Source organism: Crocuta crocuta, unplaced genomic scaffold (assembly GCF_008692635.1).
Source record: "Crocuta crocuta isolate KB4526 unplaced genomic scaffold, BGI_CrCroc_1.0 scaffold214, whole genome shotgun sequence".
NCBI classification, from domain to species: Eukaryota; Metazoa; Chordata; class Mammalia; order Carnivora; family Hyaenidae; genus Crocuta; species Crocuta crocuta.
Window position 1 is genome coordinate 266,811 of NW_027529999.1, and position 22,610 is coordinate 289,420.

The 22,610-nt window shown below is 48.3% G+C and overlaps 1 protein-coding gene and 1 pseudogene across 1 annotated transcript in view; one reads left to right on the plus strand and one right to left on the minus strand.

The window, feature by feature from the left end:
• The first annotated feature begins 912 nt into the window (after positions 1–912).
• On the plus strand, positions 913–985 carry LOC144231163 (U2 spliceosomal RNA; annotated as a pseudogene).
• Positions 986–2,017: 1,032 nt separating this feature from the next.
• The window catches only part of LCK (LCK proto-oncogene, Src family tyrosine kinase), a 22,878-nt gene continuing 2,285 nt past the window's right edge, over positions 2,018–22,610 (minus strand). Inside the window, exons 2-13 of the mRNA XM_077763522.1 lie at positions 10,070–10,179; positions 9,721–9,802; positions 9,433–9,523; positions 9,103–9,201; positions 8,860–8,969; positions 8,661–8,810; positions 8,203–8,355; positions 7,883–8,062; positions 5,557–5,633; positions 5,310–5,463; positions 5,094–5,225; positions 2,018–2,671 (exon numbers count right to left, since the gene is read on the minus strand). Of these exons, the coding sequence (XP_077619648.1) occupies positions 2,469–2,671; positions 5,094–5,225; positions 5,310–5,463; positions 5,557–5,633; positions 7,883–8,062; positions 8,203–8,355; positions 8,661–8,810; positions 8,860–8,969; positions 9,103–9,201; positions 9,433–9,523; positions 9,721–9,802; positions 10,070–10,174 (1,536 nt within the window). The 5' untranslated portion in view covers positions 10,175–10,179 and the 3' untranslated portion in view covers positions 2,018–2,468. The remainder of the gene's footprint in view (positions 2,672–5,093; positions 5,226–5,309; positions 5,464–5,556; positions 5,634–7,882; positions 8,063–8,202; positions 8,356–8,660; positions 8,811–8,859; positions 8,970–9,102; positions 9,202–9,432; positions 9,524–9,720; positions 9,803–10,069; positions 10,180–22,610) is intronic.

Genomic DNA, 22,610 nt, shown 5'->3' on the forward strand with positions numbered 1-22,610 from the left:
GTTCTATTACAGAAACAGCTAAAAGGCCAGGGAATAAACCCTATTTGCAGTTCTGTGTTGCTGCTTCCTAGCTAGGAACCTCTCCGTCCCCACTTCCCCCTTTGTAAATTGGAGAGGATAACAACGCAAAGTTCACCAACTCTATGGCTGCACACGGTGTGCAAATGAAGAGGAGGGTGGGGATCAGATGAGGTCATGGGTGTGGCAACATTTTATAAAACGGCAGAACAGGAATCAGAAACTCAGATCCTTACAGAGGTGAGGCAGGTGGCGTAAAAATAAGTTGATTTATATTAGTTTATATTAGTTTGATTCCGGCGCTTGGCATATTTCTAAAATTGGATCCTTTTTCGCTTTTATAAAGCACTATGCCTTTCTTTCCCCTATCTTCAAATACACTGCCATCTGCAGGTATCTTTCATTTTGTCACTTTTTAATGGAAATTTAGGTGGAAACACATGTCATTTTCCTCTTCATTGTAAGAACAACAGTGGAAGCATGATGCTAAATAACCACTAACACTCAGTGTCACTGTCTGGGAGTGAAAGGGACTCTGGCAAAGAAAGAGCTAAAGTCCCACCCGAGGAGGGTGGCCACTACTCAGCTCCATGACAGGTAAGCCCAATGAAGCCAAATCTTCCTATTTTTTTCAAGAGAAGGTAGAAATCTTTAGTGTTTTTTTCTTAATGTTTATTTATTTATTTTGAGAGAGAGAGAGAGAGCATGTACACAAGCAGAGGTAGGACAGAGAGAGAGAGAACCCCAAGGAAGACTCCCAAGAGCCCAGCACAGAGCCAGACCTCACAAACCGCAAGATCATGACCTGAGCCAAGTCAAAATCAAGAGTTGGACACAACCCACTGAGCCACCCAGGCGCCCCCAGAAATCTGGAGATTTATGCAAAATCTTCCCATTGCTTCTCGGCCTTTTGGCTAAGATCAAGTGTAGTATGCAAAATCTTCCCAGTTTTAAAAAGTGACCGCTATATTCTGGTTTCTCTTCAGATCGAATAAATCTTTCGCCTTTTACTAAAAGTGACCGCTAACTCAAGACAGTAGTAAGAGCCACTCTTTTCGAATGTAAGTCAGAGCCTGTCATGGCTCTGCAAAAGTCTCCGAAGAAAAGTCTCCTTGAAATCTTTCCGGCAAAGATCACCAGGCCCCAGGCTACACAGGATCTCTGCCCACTCAGGCCCCCTGGCAGCGCCTTGTTCTCTGAGCTTACTTTGAGCTTACTTTGCAAAAGAGCTTCTGCCTCTGGCTGTTCCCTCATCCCCTCTCCTCCTCCCCTATACCTTGTGGCTAGCTCCCTCCTTTCCTTCAAATATTTGTTCAAAAGTCACCTTCTCAGTGAGGCCATCCCAGACCACCCTGTTTAAAATTGCAAACCTCCTCCAGCCATGACATTCCTAAAACCCTGTTTTATTTTTCCCTTAGCACTTGGCACCTTGTAGCATCCTGTGTCATGTACTTTGTGATGTTTATTGTCTGCCTGCCCTTACTAGAATGTAAGCTCCATAAGGACAGAGATTTTGTTTATTTTATCTACTGTATATTCTCTGAACCCAGAACCATGCCTGGTGCACAGTAGGTATTCAATAAACGTTCGCCAAATGAATGAATTAATTCAATGTTTAAAAACATTTTGAAGGTGAACCAAAACATATTTTGAGTACAAATCTGGCCCCAGAATCAGCAGTTGTAAAAAAAAATGCTACTGCCCTTATATGGTGGGAAGGGAGGGTCCTGGGACACTCCCACTCCCTAGGAGGTTCAGCAAAGGGGTTCACCCTTAATCCTTTGGGGCGGGTTGAAGGAATTCAAAGAGCCCATACAGCAAAGGGTAAGAACTTCCTCTTGGCCCCACAAATCAGCAGGGTTGAAAAAAGTTCAGACATCCCCTCATCCCATCTTTCACCCCAATTCAGGGCGACCTACTTTCCATCTTCTGAACCCCCACTCCTCCCTCCCAAGGAAGAGGAGATGGGAGTGGGGAGCTGAGAGATGTACAATCTTCATCCACAGAGAGTCATTTATTGAGCTCCTGATGTGTGCCAGGCACCAAGGAGGAGCACACAGAGGTATTAGATAAGGTCCCAGCCTTCAAGGAGTGTCCTGATGGCTAGGGGAAAAGAAAAGGGGGGGCGGGCAGAAGCTGGTGTCAATCACAGGCGGCTCCCTTCTCTCCGGTGGTCTTGGGAAGTAGAAGGACCCCCAAGGGGTCAACTTGAACAGGCGTCCAAGCCATATATGCACATGGCCACATATGTACAAGACACATGTGCAGGGCCCACACAACTACAGAACCCGTGTATAAGACACAAGGAGTGTATGTGCCACACAGGGGTGGGATTCACACGCAGAGTCCATATGTGCATAGGCCACACGGGTAAGACATGAGAGCTGCATCTCCCCCAGCCAGGTTGGCTAGATGGAGGGAGGGCGCCAGGCCCCAGCCAGCTAGGGCTCTCAGGGCTGGGGCTGGTACTGGCCCTCTGTGGCTGTAAAGAAGTCCTCCAGCACGCTGCGCAGGTAGTCGAAGGTGGGCCGCTCCTCGGGCCGCTCCTTCCAGCACAACATCATGAGGTGGTAGAGCTCCTCTGGGCAGTTGTCAGGCCGCACCATGCGGTAGCCTCGCTCCAGGTTTTGAATCACCTCAGGATTGGTCATCCCTAGAGGTTGACGGGAGAAAGGTCAAGGATCTGGGCTTCAGAAGCCCGCAGCAGGGGCGATGTTTAGAATATTTAACTGGTACAGGGTAAGCACCAGTCCCAAAGGATCTTGGTCATCAATGGTAAGACCATACTTCAGGTACCTGCCCAATGTCAGTCACGCCACCTACCCAATGTCCGCTGTGGCTTAAGCACTCAAAACAGATATATGTTGAATGTGACACCTGGGGTGAGCCACCTCCCCTCTTTGAGCCTCAGTTTCCTCATCTGGGAAATGGACTAAATAGTAGCTTCTACCTCTTAGAGCTGTTATGAAAATTGAATGAGAGTGCATAGGAAGCATCAAGTATAGGGCCTGGAGGGATGATGCATTGAGAATACCTGTGATGATTATGATCTGGTGGAGAGAGATGCTGGTGGGCCAGGGCCCAAGGCAGGATGGGAGCTCACAGACAGCACAGGGGTGAGGCTTTCGGACCAGGCACATGAGATGCTGCACCAGAAAGCCAGATGGACCCTGGACCCCAGCAAAGCCGACCTTGCGTAGGGTAAATTCACCAGGCCCCTCTGTGAGCCGGATTAAATAATTTGGGGGCCCCTTCCTTTAAAGCCAGGAAATTCGAGGACATAGACCAGCGAACTAAGCTTCCATGGCTAGCACCCAGAGTGCAAACTCAGTCTACACCCAGTTTAAATAGAGCCCATAGACCTACTTCAGTTTAGCCCCTAGAGTGTCTTTAAACAATGTGAATCAATCATCAAAATTTGGATATGGGCAAATTTTCCTAAAATTCCAAGTTTTGGCTTCTCTTGAAAAAAGAAAGGATCTGTTCTGGGGGTTCCTATGTCTTAGTAGCAACCATCTTCTGGAGCAGATGCAAGTTCACCCAGGTCCCCGTTACTTCTCATTATCTTCTTGACCCTGAGGCCACATGTCAGTTGCCGTTTATCATCCTGCTTGCAATGTTTTTCTTCTTTCTTTCTTTCTTTCTTTCTTTCTTTCTTTCTTTCTTTCTTTCTTTCTTTCTTTCTCTTTCTTTCTTTCTTTCTTTCTCTTTTTCTTTCTTTCTTTCTTTCTTCTTCTCCTTCTTCTCCTTCTTCTTCTTCTTCTTCTAAGTAGGCTCTATCACCAATTTGGTGCTTGAACTCATGAGCCGCATGCTCTACTGACTGAGCCAGCCAGCTGCCCCAATGCTTTGGTTTTTTCTAACAGAGAAATTCTCTATGGGCTCACCTCTGTGGGCACAGTGGAGGGGCAGTGAGGACACTTGGTGAGATGACTGGAGTGTGGTTCTAGCCCGGTGCTGCCCTGGGACTCTGTGATGGGACACATCCTGGGCAGGGAAGTCCTTCAAGTTCCCACCTGTTTCTAAGGTGCCTTTCCCTTCCTAGGAGCAAAGTTCTATGCATGTTGCTCCGGGACTATGTGCTCTCTGACCTCTCTGCTCTGTCTTTGTGTTCCATTTCCTCTCCCCCTAGTTTCCTAGCAAGTTACTTTCAAAAAATCTCATCCGTCTTGGCTGAATTTAGGGGTAAAGGACTTTGTCCAGAGGCTGGAGAGTAGGAATTAGTTGTTTACACGTCTCTCTCGTTCTTTAGATGGAAAGTTTCAGAGGGAAGGGAAGTCAGTGTTGAGTGAGCACCTACAGGGAGTCAAACTCTTTTACAAATAGTCTTATTTTTTATATCAGGAAACTGAGGCTCAGAGAGGTGAAGCCACCTGCCTAAAGTCACTTGCTCAAAATGGTGATTAATAATAAAACCTAACACTCTTGGGGCCCCTGGGTGGCTCAGTCGGTTGAGTGACTGACTCTTGATTTCGGCTCAGGCCATGATCTCACAGTTCATGGGTTCGAGCCCTGCATCGCACTCTGTGCTGACAGTGCGGAGCCTGCTTGGGATTCTGTCTTCCTCCCTCTTTCTCTCTGCCCCTCGCCTGCTAACATTCTCTTTCTCTCTCTCAAAATAAATAAACATTTTTTTTAAATTTAAATAATAAAACCTAATACTCTTTAAGTGCTTAGTATGGGCCAGGTACTGTTGTAACCTCATAATTTACAGATGGGGAAGGAAAAAATGATCTGATCAAACCCAAACAGAAAGTTGGCATCGGTGGCAGATCTGGTAATAATGGCAGGCTTCTTGCCTCTCGAGCCAGATCGTCTTCCGCCATCCTAGGCTCCCTGTGTCCGAACTAAAGAAAAGAGCTGGGATTATTGAAGGAGGAGAGAAATCGACCCAGAGATGGACGCTAGCCCCAGGAGAGGGGGCACCTGACTGGGCATGCTGGAGTCCTGAGTGAACACAAGAAAAGCAGTTAGAAAGATTCAGATTCTGAACCAGGGACAGATGATGTGAGTAGAAAGACATGGATTTGCTGCCCTTCCCCATCACTCTTTCAGCTCCTGCCCTTGTCCCTGACCTGGGTAAGGGATGCGGCCATGGGTGACAATCTCCGTCAGTAGGATCCCAAAAGACCACACGTCCGACTTGATGGTGAATGTCCCGTAGTTAATGGCTTCCGGCGCTGTCCACTTAATGGGAAACTTGGCCCCTGGAGGGAGGCAGAGTGAGGTCACCTGGGTCTGCTCGGCCAGACCCTGCAGGCCCCAGACTTCCCTTGTATCCCACACCTTACCCTCCCTGGCCGTATACTCGTTGTCCTCAATGAGGCGTGCTAGGCCAAAGTCTGCGATCTTGCAGCTCAGGGTGTCCGACACCAGGATGTTGGCAGCCCTCAGGTCACGGTGGATATAATTCCGCTCTTCAATGAATGCCATGCCCTCTGCAATCTGCAGGCCAGGGAGGAGGTCAGCAGTCCTGGACCAGACATCCTTACCCCTGCCCCACTGTGCACATGCCCAGTCCCTCCTCGGTCTCCTTACTTGGGCTGCCATGTCCAAGAGTTTGTTGATGGTCAGCTTGATGCCTGAGGGAGTCTTGAGGAAATCCACCAGGCTCCCTATGAGCAGAAGCAAAAGTTGCTGCCTCAAGTTGCCCCAGCAGAAAGCTCCCAGACCGTTCTCCCCTAACCGGCTATTTAGAAATAGTGTCTGACATGTGGAAAGAAGAATAAGGGGTGAGAATGGAGGAGTGTGCATTAGGGTGAGGATGCCCAGGATACACGAGGTTTTTTCCCAGGGACTAGGATGGAGCATGCTTGGGGAAGTCCATAAGCTTCGTAACACCAGTGGGGTAGAGCTCAGCGTCCTTCCCTAAGGTGTCCAAAGCTTGCATGGTCCACATTTATAGTTGCTTCTCTTTCCCCACTTCTGTCTCTTTCACTCCACCCACCCTAGACAATTTTGAGATTTTTCATATAGTCCACTAGGCTTTCACCCCAAAGTGTCTTCTGCCCCATCTTTGCCTGCTAGAAATTCTACTTTTCGGGGCGCCTGGGTGGCTTAGTCAGTTAAGCGTCTGACTTTCACTTAGGTCATGATCTCGCGGTTCGTGGGTTCGAGCCCNATGAGGTTCTCCTGATAGCAGGAACATCGTTTTGTCCATCCATGCCCCCAGTGCCCAGCCCAAAGTAAGCAGTGATAAAGGTGTGCTGAACGTATTCCATGGGGTATGGAAAGAGGTGCCTGGGGGCTTGAGGGACTGCATATGGTAATAGAGAGTGACTAGGAGATGATCAGGGATGGAAGTTGCTAGAATGGAGCTAGTAATTGCTAGCCCTTCACAAGAGATTAATACCCTGTGTAAAGATGGAGCAATCTGAGGTGCCTGGGTGGCTCAGTCAGTTAAGCATCAGACTCTTGATTTCGGCTCAGGTCATGATCTCACAGTTTATGGAATCCAGCCCTGCACGAAGCTCTGCACTGACAGCATTGGGATTCTCTCTCTCTCTCTGCCCCTCCCTTGCTCTTTTGCTCTCTCAAAATAAATAAACGTTTAGGGGCGCCTGGGTGGCTCACTTGGTTAAGCGTCCGACTTCGGCTCAGGCATGATCTCACGGTTCGTGGGTTCAAGCCCTGCGTCAGGCTCTGTGCTGACAGCTAGCTCAGAGGCTGGAACCTGTTTCGGATTCTGTGTCTCCCTCTCTCTCTGACCTCCCCTGCTCATGCTGTCTCTCTGTCTCTCTCAGAAAGAAATAAAACATTAAAATAAACAAACAAACAAATAAATGTTTAAAGACGGCAGCAACCTAAGTGTCCCCACTATGAGTGCTGAATTGGTCACCAAAGATAAAAGTCTCACCCAGACACAGCAAATCTAAGGGCATGTACTGCCACTCCTACATCCAGTCCATGGCAGATGCTGGTAATCAACCCCGGCACTCAGTTCCAATGAGCCTCAGAATCCTCCTCAACACAGAACTCCAAGCAACTACCACTTGAACTTGGCCCACATAGTAAAACCTATTTGCGACTTCCAGAATCCATTAGCCAAAAGAGAGAAAGATCTTACGCTCCCAAGGAATCAAAGCCAGATGACAACAAATTCATTGAGCAGACACTCTTCTAACTGTTCTGTATACACTGACTCTTTCATCCTCACAAAGGCCCTATGAAAAAGTTACTATTGCATTACTACCACCATAGCAGAGAGAAGTGAAGTGACTGGCCCAAGGCCACACAATCGCGAAGGCAAGATTCTAATACAAGCAGTCAGATCCCAGAGCCCTTAATGACTACTATAAATTATTTCTGAGTGAGCCCGTTTAGATTTCTGATGTTACACTTGGGATAAATGAGCACCAGAGAGAGGATGGGGACTTAGCCTGAGTCACACAGCAAATCAGTGGCAAAGGTGCGCCTAGAAACTTCTATCCACCTCCCTGAGGGCTCTCACTCTGTCCAAAGGAAGGCAAGGGGCTCGCCTAGAACTGAAAAAGAGAGATTTGGGGGCAGATCTGCCCTCACAAGTCCCAAAATCAAAAGGAAGAGAGAAATGGGGCTAGAGACCCACTCATTTGAAATCAAGCATCCTGAGATCAAGGTAGAGTGTTGAAAAAGACAAACAGGCTTGCAGGTCAGGAAAGATGAGAAGTCAAAGCTCTCCCAGAACCTGCCACTTTAGCCTATGATCCTAGACAGGCTCAGACATCACACCCTCTTCTTGTCCCTGGTGGTGAGCCTTTAGGGGCCCAGAAAAACTAGAAACCCTCAGTGCGGAGCCTGGCGAAATGGCAGATCTCCATCCTCTATTCAGGGGCAGAGGGAATGGCAGCGCCCCCCAGCGGTCGATGACAGTGGCGGCACCTACCATTCTCCATGTATTCTGTGATAATGTAGATGGGCTCCTGGGTGACCACCGCGTAGAGCCGGACCAGCCTCTGATGCTGTAGCTGCTTCATGAGGTTGGCCTCGGCCAGGAAGGCGTCGGGGGACATGCTGCCCTGCTTCAGGCTCTTCACTGCTACCTTTGTGTGCCCGTTGTAGTACCCTGGGGCGGGGAGGGGCTGGGAGTCACTGGGAGCCCGAGCACCCAGGTGGCTGTCAGGACATTCTCTGGGGACTCTCACGACCTCCGCCGAAGCCTTCCCCCTCCCCCCGTTCCCAGCAGCCCCGGAAGGCCTCACTCACCCATCCACACCTCCCCGAACTGGCCAGCCCCCAGCCGCTCCACCAGCTTCAGCGTCTCCCTGGGAACCTCCCACTCGTCCTCCCACCAAGGCTTCTGGGGCTTCTGGGTCTGGCAGGGGCGACTCAACCGCGTGCACAGCCCGTCCGAATTATCTACGAGGACAAGGGGGAGGGTTAGGGCCGTCAGTACGACGGGACTCGGTGCCCCCACTCAGTCCCCACCTGGCCAAGTCCCCGTCCAGGGGAAAGGGGCTGGCAGGGGAGGTGTGAGGCTGTCACCCGACACCCGGGCTATCGGGTGCCGCACCTCACCCACTGCGGGGGATGAAGGAGCGCACTGAGAGATGGGGAGAGGTGGGCGGAGGGTACCCCAGAGAGGAGCTTAGGGGAGGCAGGCTGGTAGGGCACAGGGGAAGGCGCCTCAGGCGCACGTCTGAGGGGCTCCCGCCGGGGCTCACTGGTGTAATGGCGGACCAGCTCGTGCAAGCCGGGAAAAGTGATGCGGGGGGAGATGTAGAAGCCGCCTTTGTCCAGGTTACGGATCTTGTAATGTTTCACCACTTCTCCCTGGTTCTGGTCGAAGTCCCGCACGGACAGGGAAAACGATCCTGGATGAAAGAACGGGTGAGCGAATGCAAAAAGAGGGAGAGGGCGCACCCTGCGAGGGGCGCCCCCAGTCCCGCGCCCCTTCCCTGGGATCTCNCGTGTTCCCGGGCGCCAGGAGCTGCCGTTCCGCGTCCTTGCGGCTCAGGTTCTTGAAGAACCAGCTGCGCAAGGCAAGGATCGGAGGCCGTCTTGTGTTGTTGGTCAGTCCCTCCTCCGTCACCCTCAAGCATTCACCACTACCCCGTAGCACCCCTCCTCTGCTCCCATCCTTCGCCGAGAGGAGTCCCCACTTACGGTTCGGGCTCCAGGCTGTTCGCTTTGGCCACGAAGTTGAAGGGGATGAAACCTTCCTGGCCCGTGGTCAGGGACTGCGCCTTCCACCACTCGCCGTTCCTGCGCGGCAGAGGCGGTCATTGGGGTCGGATTGGCCTTGGATTCGGCTGGATACCTTCAGATCTCCCAGTGACCCCATGCCACCGCACCCTCCAGCTCAGCACCCTGGAGCCTCCATTTTGTCACAAGGGCTCCCGCTGCAGGCCAGTCAGGGGCCGCGGGTACAGGGGATCCCCGCTCCCTCCCGTACTCCCGTGGGGCAAGGATGGGTGGCGTGGAGAGGGCACTCACTGCTCCAGGATGCGAAGCTGTTCACCCTTCTCGAAGCCCAGGTCTCCATCGTGAGAAGGCTCATAACTGTGCAGAGCGATAACCAGGTTGTCTGCAAAGACGGGTGGGGGTGGGGGTCAGGGGAAACCAGCCTGGATAGGCTGGAAGCACCGAATTCAAGAGTTACAAGGCAGCGGAGAAGATCAGGGGCAAGAGAGGCGAGACAAGGCAGAGAATGGATGGGGAGATTGGGCGGGGGGCGACAGCTAAGGACCCAAAGGCCAAAGGCCTGGCTGTTTGTGAGGTCACCTTGCAATGGTGAGGCTGGGGGGTTGGAGCCTTCGTAGGTGACTAGTGGATCCCTCACATCAGAGCCATTCCGCATGGGCAGCTGTAGGGAGGGGGGTGAAAATGGGGTCAGAAAGCAAGAGAATGGTCAGATGTTGGCTCCCCTCCCCACTGTTCTCGCTTCTCTGGTTTGGCTAGATCTTGTCTCTGAATTTGCCAGTTACTTAGGAGAGTTGCTTCCTCTTTCTGGGCCTCCTTTCCTTTCCTTTCCAAGGGGAGAGGACCGCTATTCCAGGGGTGGTCCATTTCTTCCTCCTGGTTCGTGACCTCCCCCAGACTCCCTCGCCAAGTCCCCAGTCTTGCCTCTTACCGTGGCCTTGCCATCCAGTGGGATTATCGGGTAATGGCAGTTCTCGCACACATCGATGTTTTCCATCCAGTCGTCTTCAGGGTTTGAGCTGCAGCTACAGCCCATGGTCCCTGGGGGAATGGAGAGGGGGCTGAAGGGGCTCCCCCAAGATCTACTTCTCCGACATCAGACATGCTAGGGCCTTGCCCTGGGAATTTCCACAAGTACCTGAGATTGTCAGGCCCCCCATCCCCCATTCACCAGCCACAGAAAAGCTGAAATGAGGTCCTAGCTCCAGACTGGTGTTCCCTTTGAGCCCCCAGGCCACAAGTTAAGTCACACATGGGCCCCCACTGAGCCCAAGGCCCCGCCCTCCCACCTGGGGTGGGCAAACCGCCACAGCTACCTTTGTTAGCCTACTTGCCCACTTCCTGCCTCTCCCCCACCCCCCCCTTTTTGCCCATCCCCCATGTTGGAGGAATACCTACTAGAGTTCACACACACTTCCCTAGGCACTGGGGGAGACCTGAATTTTGATCCTCCCCTACCAAGAGAGGTGTGTGCACCCCACATCCTATTTACAATTCCCCTTTCTAGCCAAGGAAGCCAGCCAAATGGCAGGCTCCTGCTCCCTAAGTCAGCGGTCAGGCCCCAGCCCCCGCCCCCCAACCTCTACAACAACAAGTCTCCTTCAGAAGGTTCTTTCTGATTCTCACCAGCAGAAAACCCTTCAGCAACACTATTGACCATAACTTTTCTATTTGTTTGCTTGCTTAAACAGTGGAAACTTTTTGTCAGGTGGAAATCAAGCAGAACGCAGAAGCTTATAGATAAAGCAGGTAAAAGTGGGGCTGTCCTGCCTGAAACAGAGTGGTCGCCTCATTGTGAAGCCTCCAGGAGTTCTGAGAGCATCTCCTTCCCTGGGGCTGCTTCTCAGAGCTGCTTAGAAAGCACTAGTCCTCAGATAAAATGTACCATTCAAGACCCTCTAATATCAAGGTCAAATTCACCTCCAGTCTATTCTGCTACACGTGCGCGCGCACACACACACATACACACACAGGCTTCATTTTGAGCTACTTTTGCCCTTTCCAAACACCTCATGCTATTTTCTTTCTCCATGCCTTTGCACGCATGGGTCCCCTGCCTTGAATGCTCTCTTGTCTACCTACTGAACTAACCCAACCTTCAAGGCTCAGCTCAAATATCACCTACTCTGTGAAGCCCTCCTACAACACTCTACTCAAACAGAGTTGTCAATTTAGCGCCGAGTACGATGACTGGACTGATTTTATGTGTCAGTCCCACTGCGTGTCCCACTCCCTTGATGAGACAGGAGATTCATCCAGAACAGAAGTTGTGCTTTATTTGCCTAAATGCCCGGCACCCAGAACTAGTTGTCATTAATAAATGTTGACTGGTATGTGGAGGGTTCATGCATCCCATCTGCCAGGGTCTTAGAAGCCACCAAGTCTAACTTCTGATTTTAGATGAGCAAACTGAGCCCAGGGAGGCCTGCTTAAACTCACACCACCTGGGTGGCACCTGGGTGGCTCAGTTAAGCGGCCAACTCTTGATTTCAGCTCGGGTCATGATCTTACTCTTCATGAAGTTTGAGCCCTGTGTTAGGCTTTGCGTGGAGCGTGGAGGCTGTTTGAGATTCTCTCTCTTTCCCTCCCTCACTCATGCGCTCTCTCTCTTTCTCTCTCTCTCTCAAAAATAAATAAACTTAAAAAAAAAAACAACTGTCACACAACCTATTTGGGACAGTACAAAGCTGGAAATACTAATCCATGCTGGGACCAAGTGGAAGTGGAGAGTAGTGGAAGTTTGTTTGGTTCACAAGACTTAAGGATACATGTCAGTTACAACTCAATAAAAAATAATATTAATTATTAACTAATATTATATTTAATATTAATAAATAATTTTTTAAAAGACTCAGGATCCCTGGCTGGCTCAGTTGGTGGAACATGTGACTCTTGATCTCAGGGTTGTGAGTTCAAGCCCCATGTTGGATGTAGAGATTACTTGAAAATAAAATCTTAAAAAACAAACAAACAAACAAAACAAAAAACTCAGAGACAGGCCTCAGAGTCAGAGAGACTTAAGTTCACACCCCGGTTCTGACACTAACTGTAGGACTGCTAAAATCTTTCTTCCTAAGCTTCACTTTTCCTTTTCTGTCAAAGGGGGGTCGGCATCCCTTTCTCATAAGCTTGCACAAATGTTAGCTTAATTTAGAGCTTAGAAAGACTTCCACCACTGCTCATCTTGCCCTCCCAGGCTCTACTTTGGAGGGTGGGAGAATGGAATTGGTAGATAATCTTCTTTGTTTGAAACTCATGGTTTTTTTTTTTTAAGTTTATTTATTTTAAGAGAGACAGAGAGTGAGAGAGAGAGATTGGGGGAGGGGCAGAGAGAGTGGGAGAGAAAAAAATCCCAAGCAGGCTCCGCACTGTCACTATAGAGCCTGACGCAGGGCTCAACCTCAGGAACCATGAGATCATGACCTGAGCCAAAATCAAGAGTTGCATGTTTAAACAACTCAGCCACCCAGGTGCCCCTTGGAAGTCATGTTTCTTTTTTTTTTTTAATTGATCTTTCTGTTTAATATTGAGACAGAGAGAAACAGAGCATGAGTTGGGGAGAGGCAGAGAGAGAGGGAGACACAGAATTCAAAGCAGGCTCCAGCTATCAGCACAAAGCCCGATGTGGGGCTCGAATCCACGAACCGTGAGATCATGACCTGAGCTGAAGTTGGTTGCTTTAACCAACGGAGCCACCCAGGCACCCCAGAAGTCATGTTTCTTAAACTGAGATACTCGGAACCCTTCATGAATGCCAGAAGTCATGAGTGTGTATCTTCCCAGGACATGAGTGTCACTTGGCCTTATTCATAGAGTTAAACAAACATAGATCTATTATGGAGAAAAATGTAAAATGTACATGGAACTTGAAGCCAAATCAAGAGACTTTCAAGGACAGAGATACACATTCACTAGAAGAGGCCTGGAGTGTGGGGGAGAGACATTTGAAAATGCTGCTCAACCCGAGTCTACCCATCTGTGGCTGTAAATGGCTTTTTGACAGCTAATTGTATTATGGCTAGGAACTAATGAGCAGCAAACGCCTCCAGAGAAGCACTGATATCAATCTGGAAGCAGCCTAAGATGGGCTGAGCCATCTGGGGAGGCTGTGAGCATCCTGTTTGTGATATTCAAAGAGGCCTCCGAAGATCACAGGTTGATTGTACTGTAGAGACAACGCCAATATCAGGTGGTGTTGGATTTAGATCATAGGGCCCTCTCAGGCTGGCATTCACAGAGGCTTCAGAGAAGAATAAGAGGCAGATGAGAAAAGTTTGGGGTTGAAGTAAGGGGATGAATTTCGGTGCGGTAGTGAGGAGAAGCCAGTGAAAGGGCCCGAAGGAGTCCAGGCTGGAGATCACAGGGCTGGAAGCTGGTGCCCGGTCCAGGCTGGAGTCACACGGGGAGGAGAAAAAAGCAGCAGTGCTCGGGCCAGAGCCCGGGACAGCTTGCAGACAGGACCTGTATCATGGAGTAAATCTGGGCCTACAGAGAGGACCTGACATCCCTAAATACTAGGGCCAGAGGGCGCCTGGGCGGCTCAGTCAGTTTAGCTTCAGACTTTTTTCTTTTTTTAAAAAATGTTTTAACATTTATTCATTTTTTAAAAAAATGTTAATGTTGTCCTTGAGAGAGACAGAGTATGAGCGGGGGAGGGGCAGAGAGAGAGGGAGACACAGAATCTGAAGCAGGCTCCAGGCTCTGAGCTGTCAGCCCAGAGCCCGGACACAGGGCTTGGACTCACAAGCCATGAGATCATGACCTGAGCCGAAGTTAGATGCTCAACCAACTAAGCCAGCCAGGTGCCCCAGACTTTTTTTTTTTCTTAAACAAAGTTGGCTTTGTTTTTTGTTTCTTTTCAAGTTTATTTATTTATTTTGAGGTAGAGGGAGGAGCAGAGAGAGAAGGAGAGACCTGAGCAGGCTCTGTGCTATCAGCCAGATGTGGGGCTTAAACTCACGAACCTATGAAATCCTGACTTGAGCTTAAATCAAAAGTCGGATGCTTAACCCACTGAGCCACCCAGGAGCTTCAAGCATCAGACTCTTGATCTCAGGGTCTTGATCTCAGGACTATGAGTTTGGCCCGTGTCTGGCCCACATTGGGCATGAGCCTACTTTCAAAAATGTGGGGGGTGACTGGATGGCTAAGTTGGTTGAGCCTCCCACTTGGGCTCAGGTCATGATCTCAAGGTTTGTGAGTCTGAGCCCCATGTCAGGCTCTGTGCCGACAGATCAGAGCCTGGAGCCTGCTTCGGATTCTGTGTCTCCCTCTCTCTCGTTCTTTCTCTCTTCCACTTGTGCTCTCTCTCTCTCTCAAAACAAACAGACAAACATTTAAAATTAAAAAAAAAAATTAGGGCACCTGGGTGGCTCAGTTGGTTGAACGTCTGACTTCAGCTCGGGTCATGAGTTCGAACCCCACATCAGCTCGCTGCTGTCAGCACAGAGCCCACTTTAGATCCTCTATCTCCCTCTGTCCTTGCCTTTCCCCTGCTTGAACTCTCTCTCCTTCTCTTCAAAATAAATAAACATTTGGGGCGCCTGGGTGGCTCAGTCAGTTGAGTGTCAACTTCAGCTCAGGTCACCATCTCACGGTTCTTGGTTCAAGCCCCACCTCAGGCTTTCTGCTGTCAACACAGAGCTTGCTTTGGTGAAATCCTCTGCCCCCCCCACCCTCTCTGTCCCTCCCCCAATCATTCTCTCTCTCCCTCTCAGAATAAATAAATAAGCATTAAAAAATAAAAATAAATAAACATTTAAAAATACATAAATATATACTGGAGCCAGGAATGAGGAAGAAGTCAAAGAGTGTGTTGATTAAGCCAAAAGGAACTCTAACTCTTCTGGGAATCTGACCCCCCGAATTTCCTCTGTGGCTTGTCGTGTGCTCCCGGAGGCCTGCAGCAGCAGGTAGCACAGCCAGCCCTCTACTAAAGTCCAAGCTGTGGAGTGCAGAGCCTCAGGATCCAGCAATGCCAGACATGATTTTGGCGAGTGGCTTCCAGCTCCTGGGAGCTCCATGTTCCCGGGAGGCCCCAGGATGATGTTGGAGGCCCGCAGATTGTTTCAATATTTCAGAAACCTGAAGGGAAATTGTACTGTAATCTGTTTCTTAGTTTGACAAATTCTATGATTGTTTCTTCAATGCATACTTGATTAAGTCTCTGATTAAAAGTTGAATGAGAAAACAAGACAACAAGTACCTAAACAAAGTAACTTCAAAACCACGAGACCTGGGGGGTGGGGACTACAACAGGGAAGAGCTTAGAAGCACGGTGTAACTGACCAGCCTTGTTTTAAAGGTGGAGAAGCTGGGTGATCAGAGAGGTTAAGCGATTTTCCCAATAGCACATGAGTGCTCTAGGCAGAGGCGAAACTCAAATCAGGACCCTACCTCCCTTATTGAGGTATTGTCTTCTACTCTTTACTCCTTGGGAAGTCTGAAGGGGGTGGAGGACCCTTAGGGGTCATGGAGGAAACAGGCAAGGGAGGCAGGTCTGACCTGGTGGGGAACCACTCCTCATCAAAAATTGGATCTTTGTGCTGTTAACAAAGGTCTTTTCTGCAAGACATGCATGCATGTTGCTGAGTGTACATTTACCCAACTGGTGAATGCAAGTCTGTGTATATGAAGGCGGATGAGATGAACGTCGTGCTTATGCGTGCAAACCCATGGTTTTGTCCGAGGCTGTTTGTGCAGACGGAGGTATGATGGAGTCGGGGTATGTATAACTTGTGCCTGTCCCCGTGTAGTTATGACATCATATATGCATGCATCTATTTTTTTATTTCTGAGAGAGAGAGACAGCGTGAGCAGGGGAGGGTCAGAGAGAGAGGGAGACACAGAATCTGAAACAAGCTTCAGGCTCTGAGCTAGCTGTCAGCACAGAGCCCCATGCGGGGCTCGAACCCACGAACCGTGAGATCATGACCTGAGCCGAAGTCAGACGCTCAACTGACTGAGCCACCCAGATGCTACCCACAGCATGCATCGATTTTTACAAAAGTGGGTCCCATCCTTCTGGTCTTAGTTTGACAAAGATTACTGGGTAGCCAAAATAATCTAACCAGGTTAACAAACGAGGTCAGTAAAATGAAAATCACAATTAAACCTTAATATAAATGCACTTAATATAAAAGAATTATATTTCTTAATATAAAAGAAAAAGGAGATGAAGACAAAACAGATCCAGAGAATCCCCAGGGCTCTCAGAATCAGCAATGAGGGCAGACTCTGGGGTGAATGAAACAGGACATTCTCTTCTCCCAGCTCAGGAATTCAAGGTCAAGAGCAGGAATTTTATAGATCTAGACCTCCTCTGACTAGGGTCTGTAATGTTTTCGGTCAAATTCAAAGCTGCCCATGGTCCACAGAGCACTTTGTGCCAATTATACATTTATTTATTTTTGAGAGACAGAGCACAAGTGGGGGAGGGGCAGAGAGAGAAGGAGACACAGAATCCGAAGCAGGCTCCAGGCTCTGAGCTGTCAGCACAGAGCCCGACACGGGGCTTGAACTCAAACCGTGAGATCATGACCTGAGCCAAAGTCTGGTGCTTAACCGACTGAGCCACCCAGGTGCCCCCACTTTGTGCCAGTTCTGAAGGGCTACCCCTCCATGGGGGTTCAAACTTGGAAAGTAGAGTGAGGGCTACATGTCAGTCCCATCCCTTTCATGATCCTCAGCATATGTCCAACACACTGCTCCCACTGTGTAGAACTGATCAAAACTCCCAGGCTCCGTGCAACTCCTGGACTGGATTGTCTGAACCCAGGGCTGTTGAAGGTTCATATCACCATGAGTTCTGATTCTTGCCAACTTGTTCACCTTTATCAATTCCATAGACATGATCTTGCCTGGTTGCCTAGAATGTGTTTTGTCCCCTTTAAGAGAAAAAAAAAAAGGCAACACTTTTTCTCCTCTAAACTGTAAACCTATTCATTTATTGAACATTCTGTTCAAAATGCGTGCCAGCTTCTTGCCAGGAATTCTTGGTCAAGAGCAGGCAGGCTATTCCAATGCAGACCATTGTGGGACTCTGGGCCACCTTGTGGCAAAGTCCGTCAGGAATCATTTAAAACATTGTCTTGGCCTTTTGCTTTGGCCAAGATTTGATTATTAGCACGGTTGTATGTGTTCAATGATGAGCCTTGGCTATGGAGGCCTACATAGCACCCTCATCATGGTACTTAGGAATCAGGGTTGGTAGGCATGGTAAATAACTTTTTTAAAAATTCTTTTTAATGTTTTATTCATTTTTGAGAGAGAGAGCGAGACAGCATGAGCAGGGGAGGGTCAGAGAGAGAGGGAGACACAGTATCCGAAGACAGGCTCCAGGCTCTGAGCTGGTAGCACAGAGCCCAACACAGGACTTGAACCCACAAACTGTGAGATCATGACCTGAGCCAAAGTCGGACGCCCAACCAACTGAGCCACCCAGGCGCCCCATGGTAAATAACTTCTAATGGGTAAAACAGGGATGTGTCCTGAGTTCCTTTGTGATATAATACCTTTTTTTTTTTAACCACAGAGAATAAAACAGATATGCTTTCTCTTAAATGCAAACAAGATAAATTTATTCTCACAAAACTGAGAGTGCTTGACCGTAAAACGGATTCTGTTAGTTCATTATTGCCACAACTATGGGCTATAGAGCAATGATTCTATTTTTTTCTTTAATGTTTTATTTATTTCTGAGAGAGAGAGAGACAGCGTGAACAGGGGAGGGTCAGAGAGAGAGGGAGACACAGAATCTGAAGCAGGCTCCAGGCTCTGAGCTAGCTGTCAGACGTGGGGCTCAAACCCACGAGCCGTGAGATCATGACCTGAGCCGAAGTCGGACTCTTAACTGACTGAGCCACCCAGGCACCCCATATAGAGCAATGATTCTAAAGCTGGTATTTTTGGTAGAGGTCCTCCGACTAGTAACTTGTATGTACGTAGTAATCCCTTTTAATGAGTCTGCTCCCTTGTGTACCTCTGTGTGTGCTGTGTGACATTTATCGGGATGGACGGAGCCTTACTTATAGTGTAGAGCTGCCGACTTCAGCTTGGGCCGTGATCTCGCAATATGAGTTCGAGCCCCATGTCAGGCTCTGTGCTGACAGCTCAGATCCTGGAGCCTGCTTCTACATCTCCCTCTCTCTCTGTCCCTCTTTTGCTTGCTCTCTGTCTCTATCTCTCTCTCAAAAATAATAAACATTAAAAAAATTGTTTTATGTTTCTGGGAGTCTGCAGCTCATGGAAACTCAGCTCACTCTATTTATGTCACAGTGATGTAAGTTCAGTCCCAAGACTTCCTCGCCACTCACTGGTAGAGGCCCTCTGGGCAGTTCCTAAACCTCTCTGAGCCTCTCTCCATCCCTTCATCTGCAAAATGGGAACTAAAATAGGACCTCTATGGAGGGCTTTTGTAACCATTATATGTGAGATATAGATGATCCCATAAATAAAGAGTTTACCATGTGCTTAGCACATAGTAAGTACGACATAAATGAGAGTTCAGCTGACCTTTGAATAACAGGGGTGTGAACTGTTTGGCTCCACTTATACGTGGATATTTTACAGCAGAGTACTATATTTTCTCTTCCTTATGCTCCTTATGCTTTTCTTTGTCTTTCTTTTTTTTTTTTTCCCAAAGATTTTATTTTTAAGTAATCTCTACACCCAACATGGGGCTCGAAGCTACAACCCCAAGATGGAGAGTTGCATGCTCTACCAGCTGAGCCAGCCGGGCACTCTGTGTTCCTTATGATTTTCTTTCTTTTTTTTTTTCTTCAGTTTATTTATTTTTGAGAGAGATAGAGCATGAGCGGGGGAGGGACAGAGAGAGAGGGAGAGACAGAATCTGAAGCAGGCTCCGGGCTCTGAGCTGGCTGTCAGCACAGAGCCTGACATGGGGCTTGAATCCATGAGCCTTGAGATCGTGATCTGAGACTAAGTCGGACGCTTAACTGACTGAGCCACCCGGGCACCCCTTCCTTATGTTTTTCTTACCAGCATTTTCTTTTCTCTAGCTTTCTTTATTGTAACAATACAATGTACAAAACATATAACATGCTAAATACGTTTTAATCTGGGGTACCTGGGTGGCTCAGTTGGTTGAGGGTCCAACTCTTGATTTTGGCTCAGGTTATGATCCCAAGGTCATGGAATCGAGCCCCTGAGGTAGACTCCATGCTCAGGATGGAACCTGCTTACAATTCTCTCTCAGGGCACCTGGGTAGCTTAGTCAGTTGGACTTCTGACTTTGGCTCAGGTCATGATCTTCCGGTTGATAAGTTCCAGCCCCACATCTGCAACATTTGCATGGAGCCTCCTTGGGATTCTCTCCTCCCTCTCTCTCACTCTTTGCCCCTCCCCCACTTGCTCGCACACGCATGAACTCTGTCTCTCTCTCTCTCTCTCACTCAAAGTAAATAAATAAGCTTTTTTTTTTTAAAAAAAAAGACTCTCTCTCTCTCACTCCCTCTGCCCCTCTCCCTCACTTGTGCTCTCTCTATGTAAATAAAAAAATAAATAAAAATAGACAAAATATGTGTTGACCACCTATTTATGTTATCGGTAAGGCTTCTGGTCAACACTAAGCTATTAGTAAGGTTTTGGGGGGGAATCAAAGTTACACAGAGATTTTTTTTTAATGTTTATTTTTGAGAGAGAGAGAGAGAAACAGAGTATGAGCAGGGAAGGGACAGAGAGATTGGGAGACACAGAATCTGAAGCAGGCTCCACGCTCTGGGCTGTCAGGACAGAGCCGGACACGGAGCTTGAACTCACAAACCGTGAGATCATGACCTGGGCCAAAGTCGGCCGCTTAACCGACTGAGCCCCCAAGGCGCCCCTGTATAGAGATTTCTGAGTGTGCTGGTAGCCAGCACCCCTGACCCTCGCGTTGCTCAAGGGTCAACTGTAGTTAAGTTTTTGGGCGATCAAACATTATACGCCGCGAATTTCGACTGCGTGGGGTGGGAGCCCCAACATCCCTGTTGTTTAAAGGTCAAATCTAACTGTTATTTGAGGCTAACGTGAGCATTTCATTACACCAGCCTTAACCATTTTCCAGTCTAAACGCTAACATTAGCTATTATCAGTCATTTTCCTTTTCCTTTGTGATTTTAAGCATTTCCACAGACCACCTTTTCACCTGAATATATTTATCTACCGTAGATGGAAAATTAGTATCACCAGCCATAAATAGAAATCAGTGTACATTAAGACAAACTCAAGGGCACCTGGGTGGCTCCATCGGTTAAGCGCCTGACTTCGGCTCAGGTCATGATCTCAGGATCTGTGAGCTCGAGCCCCACGTCAGGCTCTGTGATGACAGTTCAGAGCCTGGAGCCTGCTTTAGATTCTGTGCCTCTCTCTGCTCCTTCCCCACTTATGCTCAGTCTCTCTCTATCTCAAAAATAAATAAACACTAAAAAAAAAATTTAAAACAAACTCATGATGTCATCTGTAAATTAAAATTCATTACCCCCTAATATCACTCACCTACATCAGCGGTACACAGGCCATATTTTGGGAAATGCTACAACATGAGGCAAAGCTTTGGGCTTAGACCTCTGTTGGTGAAATAGAGAAGGAACAATGTTCTCTTTCTTTCTTTCTTTCTTTCTTTCTTTCTTTCTTTCTTTCTCTCTCTTTCTTTCCTTCCTTTCTTTCTTTCTTTCTTTCTTTCTTTCTTTCTTTCTTTCTTTCTTCTTTTTTAATGTTCATTTATTTATTTTGAGAGAGAGAGAGACAGAGAGAGCACGCACAAGCAGATGAGGGGCAAAGAGAGAGGGAAAGAGAATCCCAAGCCAAAATCAAGAGTCACCCACTCAACCAACTGAGTCACCCAGGTGCCCCGTGGAGGGACAATTTTCCTAACTAGCCAGCCTACTGACTGAAGTTTAACAGATATCTCTATATGCCAGGCTCTATTCTAGCGCTGGGGATACAACGGCGAACAGACAGAGAGGTTCCCGACTTTTTGGCCCTGCCCTCTCTGACAGAGGTGGATGCCCCTCTGGCAGATCACTCCATTTTCCCAGGAGGCCATCGGCCTGTCTTCAGCTCACTGATTGGTAATGTCTGTGACTCACAACAGACAACTGGCAACGCAACAGCAATACTGGTCAGGAAGTAGCATCTCAAAATCACCACCATTACCCATTTACCAAGTTAACGGTTAGCTGAAGTTGTTAAAGAGAGAAGGTCAAGCTCAATGTATTGACACGGAAAGATATCCCCGATATAACATGGCAAGCAAAACACCCCAAAACCAAAAAAACATGGCAAGCAAGTTCCAGAACAGAATGTAGAATGGAAGCCTATTTGCATTTAAATCGGCATGTGTAGCGTATTCTTTTAAGCCACGTTCTGTCCTAATACTTTGCACGTTTTCATGTAATTCTCATAAGAATCCAATGAAGTAAATGTTATAATTGTCCCCATTTTACACATGCAAAAACCGAAGTACAAATGAAGTAAAACGATTTGTTTGAGGCCTCATAACAAATAAGTTAGTGGTGGAGGGGTGAGGTGAACCTTAGTCTACCTCCAGGGATGGGGCTCCTACCCGCTACACTTTTCAGCGGCCCCACAGAGGAAAATCTGGAAAGAATGCACACCAAACCATTCACAGTGAACACAACCGGGAAGTGAGGTTGGTGGGGGCTGTGTTTCTTATATTTCTTTTTATGCCTTTGTGTCGTTTGAATTTTTTATAACAACCATGTGCTAATTTGGTCATTGAAAAACAAAGAACAAAAAAAAAACCCACCGCCAATGCAAACATTCTGCCAAGAGATATGATCGTTTGAGGAGGATTCATTGCACAGCCTACACTTCTGTTCCTCTCCCTGTCTCAAGAAAGGTAGGTGTGGAATAGATGATCAGGGGAAAGAAAGGTTCTGTGACCAAAGAAGTTTAGGAAATGATGAGCTGGACAAAATCAATGAGGCCCCTACTCTGGGGGAATTTTCAAAGCTTTTTTACAAGCTGACATTGACTATGAAGTTAATATGGGCCGGTTGGTAGCTAAGTCCATGTGGATTTGGCCTCAGGACCATTTTCTTTCCAGGTGCCTCATGGAACTGGTGTTCTTCTTCTTCTTCTTTTTTTTTTTTCAATGTTTACTTTTGAGAGACAGACAATGTGAGCAGAGGAGGGGCAGAGAGAGAGAGAGAGACGCAGAATTAGAAGCAGGCTCCAGGCTCTGAGCTATCAACACAAAGCCCATTGAGGGGCTCGAACTCACAGACTGTGAGATCATGACCGGAGCTGAAGTCAGATGCCTAAACGCCTGAGCCACCCAGGCACCCCGTGAAGTGTTCTTTAGAACAAATGTTGGAAATGCATCTCCAGGCGCTTTAAGCCAACACTGGAGTCTGTTGTTGGAGGCCACGTCCCTGGATGCTATGCTATCTTGGTCTTGCCTGCCCCCGTCCCACCCTGCACCCAACTGCCCTCAACATGGCTTCCAC